This window comes from Mobula hypostoma, chromosome 5 (assembly GCF_963921235.1).
Source record: "Mobula hypostoma chromosome 5, sMobHyp1.1, whole genome shotgun sequence".
Lineage (NCBI taxonomy): Eukaryota > Metazoa > Chordata > Chondrichthyes > Myliobatiformes > Myliobatidae > Mobula > Mobula hypostoma.
This window is the reverse complement of record NC_086101.1, coordinates 145006085-145031012: the sequence shown is the minus strand read 5'-3', so window position 1 is coordinate 145031012 and position 24928 is coordinate 145006085. Positions and strand designations below refer to the sequence as shown.

Sequence of the window (24928 nt, the reverse complement as noted above, 5' to 3'; positions counted from 1 at the left end):
TGTTGGACCCGGAGGTTGGTGGGGTGGTAGGTGAGGACCAGGGGAACCCTATTCCTAGTGGGGTGGTGGGAGGATGGAGTGAGAGCAGATGTACGTGAAATGGGGGAGATGCGTTTAAGAGCAGAGTTGATAGTGGAGGAAGGGAAGCCCCTTTCTTTAAAAAATGAAGACATCTCCCTCGTCCTAGAATGAAAAGCCTCATCCTGAGAGCAGATGCGGCGGAGACGGAGGAATTGCGAGAAGGGGATGGCGTTTTTGCAAGAGACAGGGTGAGAAGAGGAATAGTCCAGATAGCTGTGAGAGTCAGTAGGCTTATAGTAGACATCAGTGGATAAGCTGTCTCCAGAGACAGAAAGATCTAGAAAGGGGAGGGAGGTGTCGGAAATGGACCAGGTAAACTTGAGGGCAGGGTGAAAGTTGGAGGCAAAGTTAATAAAGTCAACGAGTTCTGCATGCGTGCAGGAAGCAGCGCCAATGCAGTCGTCGATGTAGCGAAGGAAAAGTGGGGGACAGATACCAGAATAGGCACGGAACATAGATTGTTCCACAAACCCAACAAAAAGGCAGGCATAGCTAGGACCCATACGGGTGCCCATAGCTACACCTTTAGTTTGGAGGAAATGGGAGGAGCAAAAGGAGAAATTATTAAGAGTAAGGACTAATTCTGCTAGACGGAGCAGAGTGGTGGTAGAGGGGAACTGATTAGGTCTGGAATCCAAAAAGAAGCGTAGAGCTTTGAGACCTTCCTGATGGGGGATGGAAGTATATAGGGACTGGACATCCATGGTGAAAATAAAGCGGTGGGGGCCAGGGAACTTAAAATCATCGAAAAGTTTAAGAGCGTGAGAAGTGTCACGAACATAGGTCGGAAGGGATTGAACAAGGGGTGATAAAACAGTGTCGAGGTATGCAGAAACGAGTTCGGTGGGGCAGGAGCAAGCTGAGACAATAGGTCGGCCAGGACAGGCAGGTTTGTGGATCTTGGGTAGGAGGTAGAAACGGGAAGTGCGGGGTGTGGGAACTATAAGGTTGGTAGCAGTGGATGGGAGATCCCCTGAGCGGATAAAGTCGTTGATAGTGTGGGAGACAATGGCCTGGTGCTCCTTAGTGGGGTCACGATCGAGGGGTAAATAAGAGGAGGTATCCGCGAGTTGTCGCTGTGCCTCGGCAAGGTAGAGGTCAGTACGCCAGACTACAACAGCACCCCCTTTATCAGCGGGTTTAATAATAATGTTAGGATTAGTGCGGAGGGAGTGGAGAGCAGAGCGTTCCGAAGGAGTGAGGTTGGAATGGGGACAAGGTGCGGTGAAGTCGAGACGGTTGATGTCCCGTCGGCAGTTGGCAATAAAGAGATCCAGAGCAGGCAGAAGACCAGAGCGAGGTGTCCATGAAGAAGAGGAGGGTTGAAGACGGGAGAAGGGGTCATCTATTCTGGTATCTGTCCCCCACTTTTCCTTCGCTACATCGACGACTGCATTGGCGCTGCTTCCTGCATGCATGCAGAACTCGTTGACTTTATTAACTTTGCCTCCAACTTTCACCCTGCCCTCAAGTTTACCTGGTCCATTTCCGACACCTCCCTCCCCTTTCTAGATCTTTCTGTCTCTGGAGACAGCTTATCCACTGATGTCTACTATAAGCCCACTGACTCTCACAGCTATCTGGACTATTCCTCTTCTCACCCTGTCTCTTGCAAAAACGCCATCCCCTTCTCGCAATTCCTCCGTCTCCGCCGCATCTGCTCTCAGGATGAGGCTTTTCATTCTAGGACGAGGGAGATGTCTTCATTTTTTAAAGAAAGGGGCTTCCCTTCCTCCACTATCAACTCTGCTCTTAAACGCATCTCCCCCATTTCACGTACATCTGCTCTCACTCCATCCTCCCACCACCCCACTAGGAATAGGGTTCCCCTGGTCCTCACCTACCACCCCACCAGCCTCCGGGTCCAACATATTATTCTCCGTAACTTCCGCCACCTCCAACGGGATCCCACCACTAAGCATATCTTTCCCTCCCCCCCCCTCTGCATTCCGCAGGGATCGCTCCCTACACAACTCCCTTGTCCATTCGTCCCCCCTATCCCTCCCCACTGATCTCCCTCCTGGTACTTATCCGTGTAAGCGGAACAAGTGCTACACATGCCCTTACACTTCCTCCCTTACCACCATTCAGGGCCCCAAACAGTCCTTCCAGGTGAGGCATCACTTCACCTGTGAGTCGACTGGGGTGATATACTGCGTCCGGTGCTCCCGATGTGGCCTTTTATATATTGGTGAGACCCGACACAGACTGGGAGACCGCTTTGCTGAACATCTACGCTCTGTCCGCCAGAGAAAGCAGGATCTCCCAGTGGCCACACATTTTAATTCCACATCCCATTCCCATTCTGACATGTCTATCCACGGCCTCCTCTACTGCAAAGATGAAGCCACACTCAGGTTGGAGGAACAACACCTTATATTCCATATGGGTAGCCTCCAACCTGATGGCATGAACATTGACTTCTCTAACTTCCGCTAGGCCCCACCTCCCCCTCGTACCCCATCTGTTACTCTTTTTTATGCACACATTCTTTCTCTCACTCTCCTTTTTCTCCCTCTGTCCCTCTGAATATACCTCTTGCCCATCCTCTGGGTCACCCCCCCCCCGTCTTTCTTCCCGGACCTCCTGTCCCATGATCCTCTCGTATCCCCTTCTGCCTATCACCTGTCCAGCTCTCGGCTCCATCCCTCCCCCTCCTGTCTTCTCCTATCATTTTGGATCTCCCCCTCCCCCTCCAGCTTTCAAATCCCTTACTCACTCTTCCTTCAGTTAGTCCTGACGAAGGGTCTCGGCCTGAAACGTCGACTGCGCCTCTTCCTATAGATGCTGCCTGGCCTGCTGCGTTCACCAGCAACTTTGATGTGTGTTGCTTGAATTTCCAGCATCTGCAGAATTCCTGTTGTTTGTGTTTTAATTCTCCATGATCTATTATTATATAAACCCAACTTTCATGGGCAAACTCTTCTTTCAATGGAAAAACCACAAAGATCAGTACAGATTAAGAAATATTGTATGTGAGATACCAGCATTACAATACCTCTTCATTTGTTTGAAGGGGTTCTTCTATGGAAATCATGTCATCAATATCAGTTTCATTTTTGACCTCCAGGACTGGGTGGCAGCAGACCATGGTGACATTGATAGGCAGGTCCTTTAGAATACTCACAACATCTTTGTGATTCTTACCTAGTAGTGGTATACCATTAACCTAAAATACAGCACAGAACAATAAGTTCATTGACAAACTTGAAATTAAAATTAATCATGTCAACTAGTTAATAGCTGAAGAAATTGTGGAGGAATTAGTAGTGAGCTTTCAAGTATCACTGATGTCAGGGAGGGTTCCAGAGGACTGGGAAATTGCAATTGCGACTCTGCACAGGAATTTGGTCATCACAGTCTCAATAAGGGGAGACCATGCTTGATGAATCTGTTGGAATTCTTTGAGGAGGTATCATGCAAGTTAGACAAAGGAGGGTTGCTGCACATTATTTACTTGGATTTCCAGAAGGCCTTTGACAGGTGCCACACACAAGGCTGCTAAACAAGGGGTAAGACACAAGCATGGATAGAAGACTGGCTGACTAGCAGAAGTCAGAGAGCAAGGATGAAGGGGTCCTTTACAGGATGGCTACCAATGACTAGTGAAGATCTGTAGGGGTCAGTGATGTGACTGTAGCTTGTGGAATTTGTTGCCATAGAGGGCTACTGAGGCTCAAGTCTTTGAGTGCATTTAAGACAATGATCAATAGGTTCCTGATTGGTAAAGAAGATTACGGGTTTCAATAGAAGGTGTAAGATAGGGCTTCAAAAAAAATGAACCATAAGAAAATGGTGGAGCAGACTTGATAGGTTGAGTGGCCTAATTCTGCTCCTATATCTTAAAGTCTAATATTAATTGATTACAGGTAACATTCCCTCCAAACCAAATTAATTTAACCCAATGTTTTTAGGTTGTATTTTAAGTATACAAACAATTCTGCAATCTCAAATGACATTATAGAGATCATTGGTGAACTCTCTTGAGTAAAATAAACCATCAAAAGACAGCCCTGGTGAAGGGTCTCGGCCTGAGATGTCAACTGTACTCTTTTCCATAGATGTTGCCTGGCCTGCTGAGTTCCTCCAGTATTTTGCTTGTTACTTGAATTTCCAGCATCTGCAGATTTTCTCGTTTGTGATTTGTGATAAACTAACAAAAGTTGATGTGATAAAAGATGATACTGACGATTGATTTTGGCAATTACTTCTCCAATGTATTGGAGGAAAAACTCCTTTATTGAAAATATCGTAAGACCACATGAACACAAGACAATATTTTCTAAATGATCTGCAATTGTGTATTGAGCAATATGTTAACTATGAATTTCTGCTCCAGTTGCAAAAATATTGCTATATCAGAAAACCCTCATATATCCTCAAGTGCACCAAAGTTACTTCATAAGTACCTGCATCAGGTAGACTAATTATTAACCAACCACTTAAGACCATTCCTCTCACCTTTGGTTCATGGAATGTGTACACACTGTCAGACAGAGGCGATGCCGACAGACTTCAGGAGGAGAGAGTTAGCACGATATAACGTCGATTTTGCAACCGAGTGAGGCCTAGCTTGCAGGAGAGGGAAAACTTTGAAAGAAGCACAGGATACAAATTATTTTGGAATGGAAATCAAGACTGATATGAGGCTGGAGTTGGATTTGTAGTGAAGATGGAGATCATTGGCAAGCTTGCTAGACCTCCAAAGCAGGGGTCCCCAACCTTTTTTGCATCATGGACCGGTTTAATATTGAGAATATCCTTGCGGACCGGCCGACGGGGGGGGGGGGGGGGGGGGGGGGTGTTAATCACGACCGAAATATAGGTGATAAGTCAAATATAAGTCACTTATAAGTGGCTAATACACTCAATTTCATTTCTAAAAGGGCTTATCTAACCAATTTATTAAACACAGCGCATATTTTTCTCGCATGAATATAGTGATAAGTCACTTATAAGTCAATAGCATCATAATATTTAAAGTAACATTCAGATATTAAACACACAGCACATATTTTCCTCGTATGAACATATAAAATCATTGCAACACACCAATATTGCTGAATCAGTGGGAGCCCTGGGCTAGTTTCCCTGCAACAAGACAGTCCCATCGAGGGGTGATGGGAGACAGTGATACTCAAAGGGGGTTCCTTATGTCCAGTCTATTCCACAATTTAGTTTTCGTTGCATTCATTGCAGAAAACCCCAGTTCGCAGAGATATCATGTTGGAAATGGAAGCAATGTTTCCAGTGCTTTCGTGGTCATCTCAGGATATTCAGCCTTGACTTTGATCCAGAATGCCAGCAGACATGTTACGTCAAACATACTTTTCAGCCCACTGACATTTGCAAGCTCGAGGAATTGATCTTCTTCCCACGTCGACATGGATGATTCACCGGGGACATTCACAAATAGGTCACGGACCCATTCCTTTGCAAGTCTTGGGTCACTTGCAGTTGGGAAGTAATGCTCGAATTCTGTCAACAGTGAAGATAGATGATCACACACCAGCTGTGAGAAGGACGGTCCAGCCTCAGTCTCTGCCAGAATCCCAGCTAATGTTGGGAACATGTGAAATATATCCCCACAGTTCCAATTTGGCTTTGAAAGCAGACACTTTATCTGCCAACTTGAAGACAGTGGTCATTCTCCCCTGAAGTGACAAATTGAATTCATTGAGCAGGTTGAAGATATCAAACAGATAAGTGAGTTTTGCTATCCACTCCTCATCACTGAAGTGTGCTGCCAGTGGAAGATCATGGTGAAGTACAGTTGCCCAAGTAAGTTCATCATTATGGTGCAGCAATTTCATGATGGCATGCAAGTAGATTCCAGGGCATTGGTGAGATATCTGAGCCCTTCACTGTCTCAAATGGGGTCAAGCAGGGCTGCAGCTTGACGTCAATACTATTCAGTCTGGTGCTTTCAATTATGTTGACTGATACCTTCAGAAACGGTGACGTAGGCATCGGCAACAGACTCCGCATTGATGAGAAATTGTCCTACCTCAGGAAGCTCCAAGCAAAAATTAAGGTTATGACAAACATTATCAGAGACTTCCTTTTTGCTGATGATTGTGCCCTCAATGCCGGTTCCAAAGATGATAAGCAGCACTGTACCAACAAGCTTTCTGACGCATGTACCAACTGTGGGCTTACTATCAACACCAAAACGACTGAAGTAATACATCAGCCAGTTTGAGGGAAATTATACATTTAGCCAAACATCACAATCATTGATCAAAAACTCAACCCATTGAACAGGTTCATGTATCTTGGCAGCACACTGTCCCAAAACCTTGTCATTGATGACGAAGTACATGCCAAGATCGCCAAAGCAAGTGTAACCTCCAGCAGACGTTACACCAAAGTCCGGATTAGAAGAGGCACAAGTCTACAGACCCAGCTGAAGGTGTATAGAGCTACAGAACTTCCCACACGGCTCTTATGCCTGCGAAACATGGACAGTACACCACTGGCACGCCAAGAAACTGAACCATTTCCACGCAGTCTGCCTCAGAAAGTTCCTCAAAATTAAGTGGCAAGACAGAACCCCTGACACTATGGGCCTGCCCAGTATCTACACCATTCTAATGAGGTCACAGTCACATTGGGCAGGCCACAAAGCTCATATGTCAGACCATCAGCTGCATAAGAAATTTTGTTATGGTAAACCACAGAAAGGAAGTGCTCCCATGGAGGCCAAAGGAAACTCTGTAAACACACTCTTCACCAACTTCACTAACTTTCACTTCGGCTAGTGGCTTAACATAAGGGGTGATAGCCCCCGGCCCGGCCAAGCTTAAAAAAAATCTTGTTTGGGCGGATGCTGTGCATTGGGTCCCCTGTTACAAATCAATACCCCAAAATAACAAACAGTACACAATATGCAATTAAACCAGTAAGCTTTATAATTCTTACTTTGACTATATGGTTAGTAAAGACAACGGGAAAAAAGAAAAAGGGCCCATTCTTATGAAACAGTCTATTGCGTAATGTTGGAGCTCACTGATAAGCAGGACTTCCACCATCGACCTCCTCCAATCATCACTACCCTTCGGACTCTCGTTCCAAGTCCACCCCGTCTGGTGGTCTACCAACTCCCTCCATTCGCATCTTTTCTCCTCATCTCTCCCTGGCAAAACCTGTGAAAATCTCTCTTCCAGACTTACAAGAAAGAACAACAGCATTCCAAACCCTGTTATCTCCAGTCATAACCCAAACATCGCTGCTATAGAGAAACCATTACATTATCAGTGAAACCTTACAGCATGTTACACAGCAGTCTTTGGCATCTACCTAGTCACATGGGAACATATTGCCCAGGTGCTCCTCCCTCTGTAACGGTGCAGTGAAACATGAGGCAGAACAGACGATTGCAGCTGAGAGACAGAGGCTGGCCAGGAAAGCCTGAGTCAGCAACCCCAACCCAACGTACCTGCCTTCCTTTGCCCACACTACCAGAGAATTGAGGGTGGATTGGCCTTACAGTCATCTGCATATCCACTGACCAGTCCAGCCTCTATAAATCATAGTTGACTAGAGTGGATCTCATTGCTGCACAATGGACAAATGAACAAAAATAATTCCAAAAAGCATTTAGAGAGTGAGTGTTAGAGTGGTTAGAATTTGCAATTCAGTCTAGTATTTTAACACTGTGACCAAATTTCATTATCAGAAGCTTGTTAGATTACCTACGTAGATACAATTTTAACTAAACATCAGATCAAAGGTACGACCTGCTGGAGTTAAAAGCTTGCACACAAAGAGAGAGCTGTTCTCTCCATGGACTCAGAATTGTCAAGTTCTGAGTCTCAGTTTAACAGCAGCGTGTTTTGTTCCATGTACAGAGGAATCAGATCACCTCATCGGTAAATGGAAGAGAAAGCTTACTATTTACATAAAGCCAATGCAGCGGGAGATTGCCAAGAAAGTCAACACAAAAACGGTAGCAACGTAGATCAATGTAAAGCATGGGTCACCTAGTGCCCAATCTGCATTGTACGAGCTTATTCAATGTAACTACTTCAACACTGCAACACACACTTGGATAAAATACGCCACCTTCCTACTTTGAATAAACATGCCAAAAACACTCCACAGGTGCAGACGGGTGAAACATCACAGTTTGGAGGAAAAAACCCTGTTTATGAGAGCGACTGCAGATAGAAACCTATAAATTCTAGTAGTATAGAGGTCCTGGAGACACAAGAGTACAGATGGAGCGAAACACAAATTTCTGGAGAAATTCAGACATCCGTTAAGACAGTGTGGTTGACATTTTTGGTCAAAATCCTGCATCCAGGCAGAGTATAGAGTGGAAACAATCAGTGTAAAGATAAATAGGTGAAGCAGGGGCTGGTCGGTGATCAGTAGAACCAGGTAAGGAGAAGGGGAAGTAGAGTTAGGAGAAAACAGCTGGTGGGTGATAAGTGGTGACACAGGAGTCTAGATGTTCTGTAGTACAAGCAGGTGGACCTCAACATCTTTAAACCTATAATTTGGCAGCTGCCTTGTTGAAAAGTTAGTGGCAAAAGGCTACAGCTCAGAACAGTCTGGAATGATCCTTGGCTTTTCCCTCATTCCTTATAAAAAGAAACTATATTTCCTTTTCCAAAAAAAAAGTTACACTATTGAAATAGATAATTAAAAAAATCAGTTAATACAAGGTTATTATTGTAACAAACGGGAAGTCAAATTACTGCTTACCTCTAACAGCTCATCTCCACTAAATAGCTTTCCATTTCGTCCCACTGGGCCTTCAGGGAGAATGGAACGAATATAGTGATGCCCAACTGTGGCTTCCAAACTGATGCCTAGACCACTACTTTCACTGAACTTTGTTACTTGTGTCACCTGAAAATAAAAGCATTACTCTATCAGATTTGTTCTTTACACTGAAAGTGAATAAGTAGATTAAAATAATAAATTAAAGTTACAAAGCAAAAACACTTTACACATACTCTACATTCAATATGATCATGGCAGTTCCATGCTATGCTCAACTCCTCTTGCGTGCCACTTTTCCACTAGGGAAAAGGCAATTCTGGATTGGGCGTTGTGTAATGAACCAGATTTGATTGGGAGGCTAAAGGCAAAGGGATCCTAAGGAGACAGTGATCATAACACTGTAGAATTCACCCTGCAGTTTGTGAGTCAGATGCCAAAATTGGATATATCGATAATACAGTTGAGTAAAGGGAACTACAGAGGCATGAGAGAGGAGCTGGCCAAAGTCGACTGGAAGAGGACGCTAGCAGGGATGATGGAAGGGAAGCAACAGTTGGAGTTTCTGGGAGTAGTTTTGAAGGCACATGATTGCTTCATCCCAAAAAAGCAGCATTGTAAAGGGAGGAAGAGGCAACAGTGGCTGACAAGGGAAGTAAAAAACTGCAGATAATAGAAAATCAGTGGGAAGCTTGAGGACTGGGAAGCTTTTAAAACCCAAGAGAAAGCAACTTTAAAAAGCAAAAAGAAAAGATGAAATATGAAGAAGCTAGCTAATATAAAAGATGATACCAAAAGCAAAAGAAGGAGAGGTAGCAATGAAGAGTAAAGAAATGGCAGAGCAAATTGGTAAGTATTTTGCATCAAGTCTACACTGTGGAAGACATACCAGCAGCATTTCAGAAATTTGACAGCTTCAGTGGGCTGAAGTGAGAGTAGTCACTATTGATAAGGAGAAAGTGCTTGGGAAATTGGAACGTCTGAGAGTAGATAAGTCACCTGGAACAAATGGCCTGCATCCTAAGGTTCAGAAAGAGAAAATAACAGGAGGGATAGACAATAGAGTTACTTACTTGGATTTTCAAAATGTCTTTCGACAAGGTGCTGCATGAAGCTGCTAAACAAGATAACAGTCTATGGTGTTACAGGAAAACTACTAGTATGGGCATAAGATTAGCCAACTGTCTAGACTGCCTAGTCCTCACAGTTTTGAAAGAATTCAGCTTTTTGGATTAAAAGGCAGATGACCTGAAAATGGCTAAAACAGAGGTAACAAAGACATGTTTGAGAATTATCACAGTAGATAGGTTAGAGTGATAGGGCAGGATATGAGCAGTTTTGGTGAAGAAGCAGGATGAAGAAACTGATCAATGTTTGAGACAAATGGAATTCCAAGTCTGTGAATGGCCTGGTTCAACCCAAGGCAGTAAGTGAGAAGAGGGTTGGAACAAGTATTTGGAGTTCATGCAAGGACTAAAGACGAAGCTCCAAGTGAAAATAGGTCAGTTGTATTTACTGTGCAGCTACAAATGTGCTCACTCAGGGTTTGTTGCAGTTAAACAATGTATACAGGACTCATTAATAAATGGGTTTTTCAGATTTACATACCACAATTTCATAGTTAGCTCCAAGAATCTCTTGCCATTTAACACAAATGCTTTCTTCTGACAAACTGAGCTGAATCCCTGGAATAAAAAGATTAACAATTTAAATAATTCCCCCCCCCCCACACACACACACACACACACACAAAAGATCTGTACTATCCCACAAAAAATTATCATTCAAAAATACCTGACGGAATGACCATTCTACTTATTAAGCACCTTTTTAAAAAGTCCCAAATAAACAGTTTTCTCCCATTCCTTCTCTCCTCTACATCATCCTATGTAGCAAAAATTGCATGTCCTGTAGGTTATAAAACAGCAAATGCTGGAAAATCTCAGCAGTTCAGGAAACATCAGTGGAAAGAGAATCTCATGTCAAAAGCGAATGAGCAAATCAAAATTCTTCATCAGAACAGATAAAGAAAGGTAACAGGTTAGTTTTAATATAACACTGCCAGAACATCTACAGAGATAAGCTGTTGAGGACATTTGGTCAACTGTTGATGGAGGCTGTTAGAAAGAGGAAAAAAATGAACAAAAGCTATGAAATGAGGGCCAGTAGAGAATAATAATACAGTATAAACAAAAACACAAAGTTCTTAAATGTAATGCTGTAGGTTCTGCCCAGTGGGTCAGGCCGTGCCAGTGAAGAAAACATGAGGCATTATCAGAGATGACAGAGTAGAAATGGCTAGTTCTGATAGAGAAAAAAAGGTCCTGTGCACAAGATGCAAGGGCCTACAAGGTGGTGGATTCAGCCAGTTCCATCCTCGGCACAGCTCTCCCCACGACTGAGGATATCTACAAAAGGCAATGTCTGAGGAGGCAGCATTCATCTTCAAAGAAAATCTCCCCCACACCCCGTCATCCAATCCATTCCCCTTTCTCACTGCTGTCATCAGGCAAGAGGTACAGAAGCCTGAAGCTCGCAACTCAATGTTCAGTAACATCTTTACTGTAATCAGGTTTTCTCTATTATCAGATTTCTGATCTGATCTTACAAAACCTTAATTGTTCCTCAGACTATATTTCCCACACCATGCACTAAAGTCATGTTGTTTGTTGTTTATTGTGTCATGCAAATTATGTATAATTTATGGAAACTTAAGATTAAGTGATTTGTCTGTCATGTTTGCAATGTACCATGCTGCAATGCAAAAGCTGATTTTAATTACGTTTATACCATGTCGTATGTATGCCCATGGCAAAAAAGAAATGAACTTGAACGTGTGGGGAAGAGTGGAATGGAGCGTTAAAATGGTATATAAAAGTAAGCTGAGCTACCACATGGACTGAATACAAGTGGTTCGCAACGTGATCACCCCATCTGCACTTTTTTTCTCCACTGTAGGGAACATCACATAATGAACATTGATTTTTTTAAAAATATTTAAAGCTTTAATTATCTATTATGTTTAAACTTTTTAAAAATGTTTATTCTCAGAAGACCATGGAGGTGATCTGTAAGCAGGGCTTTAATTTCCACCACCTGCAGCCTTTGCAGACTATCAGTTAAAAAAAAACCTCTTGCATCTTCCTGTCCAGAACATTTGCCACCAACTAACAAAATTTGTAAAATAAGTGTTGTGCAAACCACTATAACCACCTTATTGCTTGGACACATAATCTAATTTAACATAATTTAAGCCCAAACCTTGACAAGTGGTTTTAAAAACCCCTCATGACTGAATTGAATTTACCTTCAGATTCAGTTTCAATTTCAGTTTCTTGTTCGTTTATTGGGGTAGCACTTGAAGTCCTGTTGTCTTGTACTGATGACTTTTCATCCACATCATCCAAAGCTATAAACAGTACACAACAGCAAGAGTGACAATTGATTTATCATAGGAATTTCTAATTTCAAATATAATCCATGAAATGAACAAAACAATTGAATCGATAATATTTAAAATATTTAGCTATTATATCTGGAAAAGGTTTTCAAAAGCTCAACTTTCTGCGTGATAAATTAAATTCAATTTTTTTTCTTTCTTCACTTTCACTTCAGCTTTATCAACTCCTTCAGCAGTTCCTTAATTTAAGCGCTCCATATAATGATGCACTTTGATTACTACACCGTTTTAAGTTCTTCAACTGAATTATTATCAACAGAGTAACATTAAATTATTTACTCATTGTCCTTAAGCACATACTGGTGTGACACTAAACAAGATCATGAACCAGTGACAAAACCAATTTACTTCTGGAAGGTTTGTCATCTATTGTGAGGGCATCTTCATTCTTCTCAGGTTTCACTTCACTTTGACACTCAGACTGTATCAAAGCTTCTGGCTTGTGTTCTCTCCTCATTAAAATTAGATGCACAATTTGACTTGTATGTCGCAGCATCTCCACAGCTTGCTGGTTAGTGAAGCCTTGAATGTTTGTTCCATCCACCTGGAATACAAAGGCATTCAGAAATTATAATCACATCAGGACAAAATAGTCTAAATTATTAAATCAGAACCAGGTATAACATCACTGGCATGTGTTGTGAAATTTGTCGTTTTGTGCCAGAAGTATATTGCCATACATAATAATAAAATTAAGTACTACAAAAAGAGAGGGAAAATACTGGGTTCATTGTCCATTCAGAAATCTGATGGCAGAGGGGAAGAAGCTGTTCCTAAAATGTTGACTTGTGCGTCTTCAGACTCCTGCACCTCCTCCTTGACGATAGCAATGAGATGAGGACATATCCTGGCTGATGGTGTTCAGTAATGATGGATGCTACTTTTGAGGCATCGCCTTTTGAAGATGCCCTTGATGCTGGGAGGCTAATGCCCATGAGAGAGCTAGCTGAGTTTGCAACTTTCTGCAGCTTTTTCTGAACCTGTGCAGTGGCCCCTCCATACCAGATGGCAATGCAACTAGTTAGAATGCTCTCCATGGTACATCTGTAGAAATTTGTATGAATCTTTGGTGGCACACCAAGTCTCCTCAAACTCCAGTGAAATATAGCAGCTGTCATGACTTCCTTGTAATTACGTCAATATATTAGGCCCAGGATAGATCTTCAGAGACATTGACGCCCAGGAATATGAAACTGCTCACTCTTTCCATTGCTGCTGATCCCTCCATGAAGACTGGTATGTGTTCCCTTGATTTCCCCTTCCCGAAGACCTCATCAATTCCTTGGTCCTACTAATGTTGCATGCAAAGTTGCTGTTGTGACACCACTCAATGAGCTTCCTTGTCACCATCTGAAATTCCACCAGCAATAGTTGCGTCATCGGCAAATTTATAGATGGCATATTAACTGCACCTAGTCACATAGATATTGGGTGTAGGGAGAGTAGAGCAGGCTAAGCACACATCCTCAAAGTGCACCAGTGTTGACTGTCAATGAGGATGGATGTTATTTCCAATTCACACAGACTGTGGCTTCACAATGAAGAAGTCAAGGATGACAGTCCCGTAGGTAGATTATCTGGCTGAAATCATGTAAAGGTTTTCAAATTATAACTGATCAACACTGTTAACAGAATGAGCCAATAAAAATGTTTAACTCTAAATTTCCATGATGATTTTCAATATTTAACACCAGATATTGTAGACTTATTTCATCAAAAGGAAAGTATATGAATATGACAGAAGGAAACAGAGCAAAATTGCAACTGCAGATATGCACCATTGAAGAGAAAATTATGAGATACAACATATTACTGAGAGCAATGGTGCTCACAGTGTGCATCTGGCAGACATTCACAGAACAAGCAATTGTCAGCAACAATCAACACACAATGTTGATTTAATACAAGTCTGGCCAAGTACAGAATCAGAATTGTTCAAGTACAGAAAACAGTCCAGCCCTTCGTGGCAATGCATATACATGATAGAATAACATCGTCAATCCTGTTTCCCCAAACTAGAATTTGAACTTAGCTCTATATCCAATGCCCTTGCTTCACCTCTTATAATCACACTCAATCAGCTGGTGAGAGTATGCAGTATTGCTGGGATTGCAAACTTTCTGATTGCACAAGGTACAATGGTTGCAGGCATTTATCAGAGCCTCTGCCCCATACAAGAACCAAAAATCGTGCCAATTTAAAAATGGTGCATCTGTCCAGTGACTAATAACATATTTTCTATCGTTCTATCAGAAGTCATGGTGCCTTCATTCTGCTGCAGTTCATTGGGTCCCAAGAATTTTGGCTATGAAATCAAATTGTGTGGGTAATAGCAACAAATGACATGACTCAAGCCTCCAGTTGTTTTACTGTACATACACACTTCAGCATTAAGACATTCAAAACCATATTACCATATGAAATCTGGCATAACACGGCAATGGTCATTGCAGATAATACGAAGATTGGTGGAGGAGCAGGTAGTGTTGAGGAAACAGGTAGGACGCAGAAGGACTTAGACAGATTAGGAGAATGGGCAAGAAAGTGGCAAATGAAATACAATTTTGGAAAATGAATGGTCATACACTTTGGTAGTAGAAACAAATGTGCGAACTATTTTCTAAACGGGGAGAAATCCAGGAATCTGAGATGCAGAGGGACTTGGGAGTCCTTGTGCAGAACACCCTGAAGGTTAATTTGCAGGTTGAATCAGTGGTGAGGAAGGCAAATGTCATGTTAGCATTCATTTCAAGTGGTCTAGAATACAAGAGCAGGGATATGATGCTGAGGCTTTATAAGGCACTGGTGAGGCCTCACCTTGAGTATTGTGAACAGTTTTGGGCCCCCCATCTTAGAAAAGGTTTACTGGCATTGGAGAGAGTCCAGAGGAGGTTCACGAGGATGATACCAGGAATGAAAGGATTATCATACAAGGAACGTTTGATAGCTTTGGGTCTGTACTCACCGGAATTCAGAAGGATTGGGGGGGGGGGGGGGGAATCTCATTGAAACCTTTCGAATGTTGAAAGGCCTAGACAGAGTAGATGTGGAAAGGATGCTTCCACTGGTAAGAGAGTCTAGGACAAAAGGGCATAGCCTCAGGATAGAGGGCACCCTTTCAAAATAGAGATGTGGAGAAATCTCTTTAGCCAAAGAGTGGTGAATTTGTGGAATTTGTTGCCACATGCAGCTGTGGAGGCCAGCTCGTTGGGTCTATTTAAGGCAGAGATTGATAGGTTCTTGATTGCACATGGCATCAAAAGTTACAGGGAGAAGGCCGGGAACTGGGGTTGAGGAGGAGGAAAAAAAGGGATCAGGCATGATTGAATGGGGGAGCAGCCTCGATGGGCCAGATGACCTAATTCTGCTCCCATGTCTTATGGTCTGCTCTGAGGCCTTCATGACCTCTAACTTGGAGGAATACTGGAATACGCAGCAGAGTGAGTATCAAGTTATATACGGTTCTCATTATTATGACAGAACATCTTTTACCACCAACTATGTAAGAAAAGGGAGTTGGGTGTGTGGGGGCATAATGGGGGGGGGGGAGGAGGAGAGAGGCAGTCAGGAGAGACTGTTAGCCCCTTTCTGTCCAGATTGTTCAAGAAAATCAGTAGCTGAAAACATACTTCTCCATTCAACTATGGCATTAGGACTTAACTCTACTTCATCAATGACCACTACAACTTAAAAATATGTAATGACAACATTTCAAATCATAATGAACTGCAATTCCAAAGTTTAGAAGCAACACGATGTCATATTATATAGTCACTCTAGTGTGTTTTCTTGTGGTGGTTTTATCTGCCTTGGTGCTATAAACACACAGCTCTCCCAGAGCATACATAATGGCTGATGGAAATTTGTTGATATCTGTAGCAAAGGACAGTAGATAGAGTTGGAAGATAAACCTGAGCAATTCAGAACTTCAAAACCCTGTCTACAAACTGGACAACAGTCAAGACAGGCAGGTGGGCAATATCAAAGGCATCAGCAGAGTACCACAAGTTTCTCTTGAATTCCCTATTATATTTATTAATAAAAATGTAACAATTGTAACCCTTGCTTTTGGTTACCTGCCCAGAGTGGGAGGATGAATATTGTCTTTCTCAGAAAGGGTGGCAAGCGATGCCTCTATGGAGCTGCTGCTATTGAACTGGTGGCCCCTCATCAGTCACTAATTTATTGGAGAACTGATTATGCCCTGATGTCAAATTCTGCAGGACCAATTGTCGACAGTGTTTCAGAGCCACATTACTCGTTGTCTGAGCTGAATCAAGATGAATGTGTGACTGTAGTCTGAGCTTCTGTTGCAGCATTTAGTATCTTGAGTGAATGCTGTTAGGAATACATTGGAAACCAAGTATTGAAAAGGTGGTGGTGAGTCACCTGCTTGAAGTGCTATAAACTTTGCATTAAAGGTTTTATTAGATACCCATATATTGATGCCATCTATTCATACAGTTCTATCAGATACTATATTTAATGGATTCTGGCTTGAGACAATGTATGAAAGTGAAATAACATAATGCTAAGTGAAATTATTCCACCTTGAGATGTTTGAGTGACTTTATTGCTTGCCTTAACAGACTAGGTTTTTAATCGACTTCCGCATTGAGGGATGTTGAAGATGACCTGGCAAGTTGATGGCATGCAGAACACACATCTTCACTACATTCACGATTGGGAGAACAAATCTGAAGGCTAGAGGTTGAGGAGACCAGAGGTTCCCTTGTTCTGAATGGCATCACACTGATTGAGGAGCTGCATTCCTCAAAACACTTGGATAGAATTCCATCACATTCTTTACTTGTGCTTTGTAGATGGTGTAAAGGATCCTGCAGACACATTTTGTCTTGTCCAGTTAAACTTGAGGTTAATGGTGACACTAAAGATGTTGCTGATCCCTGGAACACCCTAGGAAACAAAACTAAATTCACTTAAGAATCAAGTATCAACCTGGTAAAGCTACAGGACTGCATTCGACAAATAAGATGACAGAATGTAATCACTATCCTAAACCAATATGCCAGATAAAAGCTTTACAGTACTTCCACATACAACAAGCATGATAGTGAACAATGGAAGGCAGCAGGTTCATGAACATGCTCACTTTCATTTAAAATATATCCCATCACAAGTCCAATTCAAGGCTGAAACATTTCAAATGCTCTTAACCGGATGTTCCAAGTGGATAATCCAAACCACATTACTGCAGTCCTCACCATGAAAGAAAAAAAAAGAGCAAAAAATAAATGGGAATACTGCTTGTATCAAATACTATAATTCCTGGTGGAATTTGTGCCAGCCATCAGTAACCAAATTATTGATGAATAGGTTTCACTGATAACATTATCCATAACACTTCCAATATGATTGAAAAATTGGTTTATCATATTTTTGGAAATAGCATATACCTGAACAACTTTCCCAATTGTTGGTTAGATGCCAGCATAATAGCCGCACTGGAACAACGTACCTGAAGACACAGCTAATTCTAAAACAACACAGATGCAACATTGCATATCCTTTACTGTAATTCAGTATTGTCAGCTGTTTTGTGAAATTGGCACAAGATCAGCAAGCTGTCAACATTTCATTTTTGAATGGGCAATCATGATTCCAATGCCCATTTTGAGTGACTTCTGAATTTAGGAACTCCCCCTCATATCATGCACTCCATTTAATGCCAAGTCTAAAGAAACAAGTGATAATTTCTCATCACCACAGTTCTAAAACAAAAACAAATTATATTTTGGAAATTATTCCAAATTATGCTTACGGCTATTATCTGGTCCCCAACATGTATTCTTCCATCCTGCTCAACTGCACTTCCTTGAGTGATGCTTTTCACAAAGATGCCAGAAGGCTCTGCAAGCATAAACATATCCATATAAATCCGCAGATGTATTTCATTTTAGGTCTTTCTCAAACCTGCCCACTTTTAAATAACAATAAGTGATCATCCCTGATTAATTGTATGAAAGACCAAATTGAAATACTGTAGAATTGTGCAGCTCAATGCTGTGCACAGATATAAAAATATAATTTCAATATTGACTGTGAAAGCCAGAAAGCCACATTTGTCATGCAAGTATAGCTTCGATAAAAATGCAAATTGATAACTTTTCATCTCCAATCATACCATTTGTTTTCAGTATTAACAAACACAAAATGAATAGAAGAAATACCAGATGTTGCTATAGATTAAATAAAATATACCTTTTCAATATTATGGTTAATTTACTATATATAGTTATGGGGCAATTCAATCTTGTTTCTGTTTCCATAATATCATAATGTAGTTTGTATTTGTCTATGCAAGTAATTAATAAAAATATTGAAAAAGAAATACTATATGTTGCAAGATTTCAAGCTGAATATCTCAAATTAAATAAATGGAATCAAAATTGCTAAATTATCTTCATTGACCTTATCATTGATTTTAGGAAAGGAGTGGGGGCACATGCTCCTAGTTACATCAATGATGCTGAGGTGAAGAGTGTTGAAAACTTCAAGTTCCTAGGTGTGAATAACACCAATAGCCTGTCCAACTACATTGATATCATGGCCAAGAAAACTTACTAGTGCTTCTACTTCTCAGGAGACTAAAGAAATTGGACATGTGCCCTTTGACCCTCATCAATTTTTATTGAGGTATCACAGGAAGCATTTTGGTTTGGTACAGGAACTGCTCTGTCCATGACCTTACGAAACTGTAGTGAGTTGGAAGACGCAGCTCAGCACATCATGGAAACCAGCCTTTCCTCTATGAACTCTGTCTACACTTCTCAGCGCCTCGGTGAAGCAACTGCATAATCAAAGACCCTATCCTCCCCGAACATTCTCACTTCTCCCCGCTCTCATTCGACAGAAGATACAAAAGTCTAAAAGCATGTACCACCGGGCTCAAAGGCAGCTTCTACCCCACTGTTATAAGACTACCAAACGGTTCCCTTCTAAGATAAGATGTACAGACTCACTCACTGAAGAGGTGAGATTCAGAATGCATACAAAAAGTGTTAGACAATAAACATGACACTCTTTGTCAGACAAACCACATTGTGTAACACATCACCTGAGGTATAGACTTAAGCAGGAAAATGTCTTAAGTACATAATGAAAGGTACAGTGAGCTTTCATATAGCCCTTCAATTTCTGTAAAAAATATACAAATCCTACATAAAATAATTTTTACATCTCTAAGCCATTTTCTGACCATCATAATTTCAGTATAAAGCTACCCAATATACTGCATCAAATTGGCCATGAGGTCAAGAAGTTATCTATGATTATGACTATAGTGAATTATACTAGAAGTAGAAGTTACATTACATAAATTTTCCAAATATTACACCAAAGGAGGAAACAAAATTATCCATAATAGAAATGTACCCCATTAAAGCAATAATCCTCTCTTAAAAGTTAACACCAATACATTCCAGTTGATGAATACAATTTGCAATTTTGTGCCAAATTAAAATTTAAAATACTTCACTGTTCCTTTCAGTAACTTAAGATACAAAAGAAGAAAAAGTTTCATTTTTGAAAATCTATTATAATACCTTGATTCTTGTCTCCAACATAACCAGCAATGGTTATGCCTAGTCCATGAACATCTTTTGTAAGCTCCACATCAAATACTTCCCCATCAACATGCTGGGAGAAAGTTGGTTCAGGCTAAAAAAAGATAAATATTGTGCTTGCATATTATGCTTTTTTATTCTATTAATCTCATACCAACACTCCCAAAATGTGTGTTGGTCAAATATCATAAACAAAATATGGGACAGTAAACCTTTTCCAACTAATAAACTTCCCATTTGAAAGGCAGAAGGTCAAAAAACAAATTATAAAATAACTGCCTTCAGGGGAACAAAGACATAATTACTTGCCTCTTCTGCTACCGGTGGTACAGTCGGTAATGCAGGAAGTCCATGAGGGGCAGCAGCCAAGGGATCTTCCACAGCTCCTCTTGCAATTACCAACTTGACTCGATTTCCACACTGTCTCAGAACCTGAGCCACTTGCTCACTACCCATTCCAAACAGGTCTGTTTCACCTATCTTGAGAATATGATCCCCACTTTGAAGTCGTCCATCCTTTAGTAATAAAGAGATAAATTAAAATGCATGAGAAATCATGTTTTATATGGTTTGCCTTTATCAGCAAAGTTATTTTCAAAATTAACCTAGATGTATCTTGTACAATACAACAATGTCTCACTCTCCATTAATATTGCGGAAACACGAAGAGCTTCCCAATATAAGGGACTACTTGGACATAAAAAGACTTATGAGCTGATGATAGAGCAATCAAAGCAATAATTCTGACAATGAAGTGTGAAAATGAAAGCAGAATACATTTAAATTTACCATCAGCAAATATAGGGTCATCGTCAGCTGAACAAGACCATCAATAAACTAGTATCCAAAAAACAGAATGTAAAACTCTGGAAGTCAGGAGAAAAGGGTGGCAGCCAGCACAGATGGTTGGAGCTGGTGGCAAGCATAAAACTAGGAATAAAGCTGTCAAGGAACAAAGGGAAATCTACTAAAGATTACCAGACAAGGACATCAAAATTTTACAGCTGACAGCTGGAACTTCACTGTATAAGTATGTCAAGCAACACAACTAGATTACATTCTAAAAACAAAAAAAGTCTGCAGATTCTGGAAATCCAAAGCACCACACATAAAAAATGCTGAAGGAACTCAGTAGGTCAGGCAGCATCTATGGAAATTAATAGTAACTCAACATTTCACGCCAAGACCCTTCTTCAGGACTGAGGAGGAAGGGAGAAAATAAGGAACAGTGAAATTTTTTAAATTTTAAGTTGTCACAAAATTGGAAATTGTATTTATCAAATGGAATGTATTGGCCAGAATAAAAAGGTGGGTGAGGGGAAGGAGGCTAGCTGGATAGCCAGATGAGTGGGAAAGGTTAAAGGCTGGATAAGGAGGAATTTGATAAGAGAGGAGAGTAAACCATAGGGGAAAGAAAAAGAGGAGGTGACCTAGAGGGAAGTAATAGGCAGATAAAAAGCAGTAAAAGGTCAGAGCGAGAAATAGAGGAGTGGAGGGGAATTTGTTTACCTGAAGGAGAAATCGTAGTTGTAGTTCTACAATAAAGGAACTAAAGAAAGGAATAACCTATTGGAATGTTGGGAGTTCTTTGCATCTTAACAAATAATATGCTAAGTAAACATTGGTTACACAGAAAAGGGAAATAAACATATTAGTGCATATCTAGAACAACTGCAAAATGCACAAGTTTAATAGGCATGGCAAAGATCAGTATAGATTTCTAACATGACCTTGCAATCAATAATGAAGCTGGAGGGAAGTGCAAAGGATTGTTAATAAATAAAAGTTGTACTTTTCTTGGAGGAGATGGGTATCCCTGGAATATGGGCATCTCTGAAAGATCAACAAGATGGACTGAGTTTTTGACAGCACCATGAACGAATGGTGCAGGATAGTACTCCTCAGACTGACTCTGGTGATTACTGGAAGGTGTACCGTCTTTTCTCACTTATCACCCACTGGTAAAACACTGCAAACAAAAACAAAAACAACTTTGCCTTAAGCAAATAATGGTACTTTTAGCTCCTTACCCGATCAGCAACTCCACCAGGCAAAATGGTCTTCACAACAACACCAGTTGTTTTTCCACCCACTATTCCAAATCCTAAACCAGAGCCGTCATTAACCAATTCTACACTTTCAACAAACTGCCAATAGACCTGTTTGGGATAAAAGATTGTGCAACAATTATAATTTAAAAATACAATTTCATTCCACTACATGAAATTCAGAAACCAAACTAAGAAGTCTGGTATGACACTCACATCTAACAATGCATTCAAAGATATCCAGTGGAAATTTTCACTTACAAAATTCATCTTTTCAAGTTTGTGCATCGAAAAATACTTCAAGAAACTAATGAAAAAGCAGTCTTGTATACAGAAATATATTACAAAAATCAAAACACCACAGATGCTGCAAATCTGAAATAAGAACTAAAAAGGCTGGAAATACCTAGCAGATCAGGTAGCATCTATGGCAAGAGAAAAACAGTTAAACTTTCAGATTAAAAACTCTTCATCAAAACTGGAAGGGATAGAAAACAAATTAGTTTCAAGATGCAGGGAAGATAGTGGAGAGATGAAAGGGACAAATATGAAACCAGGAAAACCATGAAACCAAGGTGATTCTGATATTTATGAAGCTATTGAGTTGATAGATTAATAGGGGCAGGTCAAAAGAAAATGGAGAAAACGTAACGATTACAAAATACAAGTCTTATTATGAAGACCTGAAACCAAAAGGAAAATGCTGCAAATATCTATTAAATCAAGCAGTGTTAGTGAAGAGAGGGGAAAACCAGATAAAATCGACTGATAATGATGAAGACAAAAAAAAATTATCTGAAAATAAGAGACTACAGATGCTGGAATCTGGAGCAACACACAAGATACTAAAAGGACTCAATGGGTCAGCATTATCAATGAAGAAAAACAGACAATCAACATTTTGAGTTCAACCCCTTCATCTGGAACATTAATTATCTGAAGTTTTTAGTTTCATATGGCTTGCCTGCAAGGCTACAAGACACTAAGACACAGGATAAGTGGAGAAGGAGCCCTTAGTAACATAGTCAACAACAAAAAGAAATAGGTGATAAAAGTGAACATTCATATTCTGATGCCATATTAAGGGGAAAGGCATCAGTTCATAGGAGCTTAAGGCTACCAATTCATCCGTGCCTTAACATAGTACACGCAGCCAATAAGAACAAACAATCTGAAGATGATATTATTTCTAATATTAAGGTATATAGTGTCAGTATAATACATGGTAAAAACTGTTCCTACAGTACAGTTCCTATCAGTTATCAACAGAGGAATTCATGCAGACAATGTAGGCTGCCACATTCTTTTGAATAACTAAATGAACAAAATCAGCAGTGTAGATAATAGAATGCCTTTATACAATGCTATTGACAATAGCATCATCCAAATCTTCATTTTCATTGTAACATTCAAGATGATAAATAGAGAACATAAACTGCAGAGTACTTGACAGTGAGTCCACAGGTTGTGGAATCAGTTCAGTGGTAGGCAATGCTCCCTAAGGTGTGCGCGCGCACATCTTTTGCTACTACCGCACAAAAGAATTTAAATTGGGCACAAAAGATTGTCACCCTCTACCTTGTTGGCATGGTAAGTATATTTCACGATCATACACAATCACATTTCCTTTTTCAGTTTCTGATGCGGACAGTGTTGATAACATGGAGTTTGTGATGATTTGTCTGCAATCTAGAACTGCTTATTTATACTGCTTTTATTGAAGAAATTATTCAGTGTGCACACATTGCCGTCAATGGGCAAAAAAATTGCACAGCACAAGATTTTTGCGCACACAGGTCACTAGAAATTAGAGGGAACATTAGTGTTGAGGTGAGTTAAGTTACCCATGCTGGCTGAGGAGCTTGCTGGTTGAGGGGTATAGCAGTTCCTTAACCTGGTGTTGTGGGACCCAAGGCTCCTATACCTCCTCCCTGATGGCAGCAGTAAGAAGAGAGCATAGTATGGCCTGGATGTTTGGGGCCCTTGACAGTGGATGTTGTTTTTCTGCAATAGCGCACCTTGTAGATGAGCTCTCTTTACCTGAGATGGACTGTGCTGTATGCACTACTTTTTGTAGGCTTTTCCATTCAAGGGCATTAGTGTTTCCATACCAAGCTGTGAGGTAACCAGTCAGTATACTCTCCGCCATGCATCTATAAAAGTTTACCAGTTTTAGATGACATGGCAGATCTTCGTAAACTGCTAAGAAAGTAGAGGTGTTGTCATGCTTTCTTGGTAATGGCATTTACATGGTGGACCAAGGAATGATAACACTGAGGAATTTAAGATTACTGATCCTATTCATTTCTGATCCCATAATGAAGACCGGCTCATGAACCTTTGATTTCGTTCTCCTGTAGTCAACAATCAACTCTTTGGTTTTGTGTTCTTGGGTGAGAGATTGTTGTTGTGGCACCATTCAGACAGATTTTCAATCTCCCTCCTTTATGCTGATTTGTTACTACCTTTGATTCACCAACAACAGTGGCAGTAACGTCAGCAAAGTTAAATATGGCATTTGAGATGTACTTAGCCTCAAAGTCATAAGTATAAAGTGAGTGGAGCAGAAGCTAAGCACACAGCCTTGTGGTGCACCTGTGCTGATGGAGGATTGTGGAGGAGATGTTTTTGCCAATCTGAACTGACTGGAAAGACAAGTGAGAAAAATCAAGGACCCTGTTGCACAAGGAAGTATTGAGCCTAGGTCTTGGAGCTTATTAATTAGTTTTGAGGGGATGATAGCGCTGAATGTAAAGCTGTAATCAATGAAGAGCATCTTGATGGCTGGAGAGGTGCAAAGATTCCCTAATCTGAGATTCTTACCAATTTATTTAGCCTTCTCTGTAGCAACTCATTAAAACACACGTGCTTAATCCTTGCTTTGTATTGGAGAAAACGCTTTGTATTGGAAATAATTCTTTATAAAACAGATTTCATTAGGAAGATTACATCATGATTTTATATCACAGAATCATTACAATTGAGCATTCAACCCATTGAGGAAGACCAGCTCTCCAGAAGAGCAA

The 24928-nt window shown here is 40.7% G+C and overlaps 1 protein-coding gene across 12 annotated transcripts in view; it reads right to left on the bottom strand.

Moving 5' to 3' along the window:
• LOC134347066 (multiple PDZ domain protein) overlaps positions 1 to 24928 on the bottom strand; it is a 234251-nt gene that overhangs the window by 165813 nt on the left and 43510 nt on the right. For all 12 annotated transcript variants that reach the window (XM_063049149.1, XM_063049152.1, XM_063049156.1 and 9 more), the window contains 9 exons: positions 21885 to 22013; positions 20164 to 20370; positions 19834 to 19948; positions 18051 to 18139; positions 12617 to 12812; positions 12116 to 12217; positions 10417 to 10493; positions 8791 to 8937; positions 3080 to 3250 (listed from right to left, as the gene is read on the bottom strand). In XM_063049149.1, the coding sequence (XP_062905219.1) occupies positions 3080 to 3250; positions 8791 to 8937; positions 10417 to 10493; positions 12116 to 12217; positions 12617 to 12812; positions 18051 to 18139; positions 19834 to 19948; positions 20164 to 20370; positions 21885 to 22013 (1233 nt within the window). The remainder of the gene's footprint in view (positions 1 to 3079; positions 3251 to 8790; positions 8938 to 10416; positions 10494 to 12115; positions 12218 to 12616; positions 12813 to 18050; positions 18140 to 19833; positions 19949 to 20163; positions 20371 to 21884; positions 22014 to 24928) is intronic.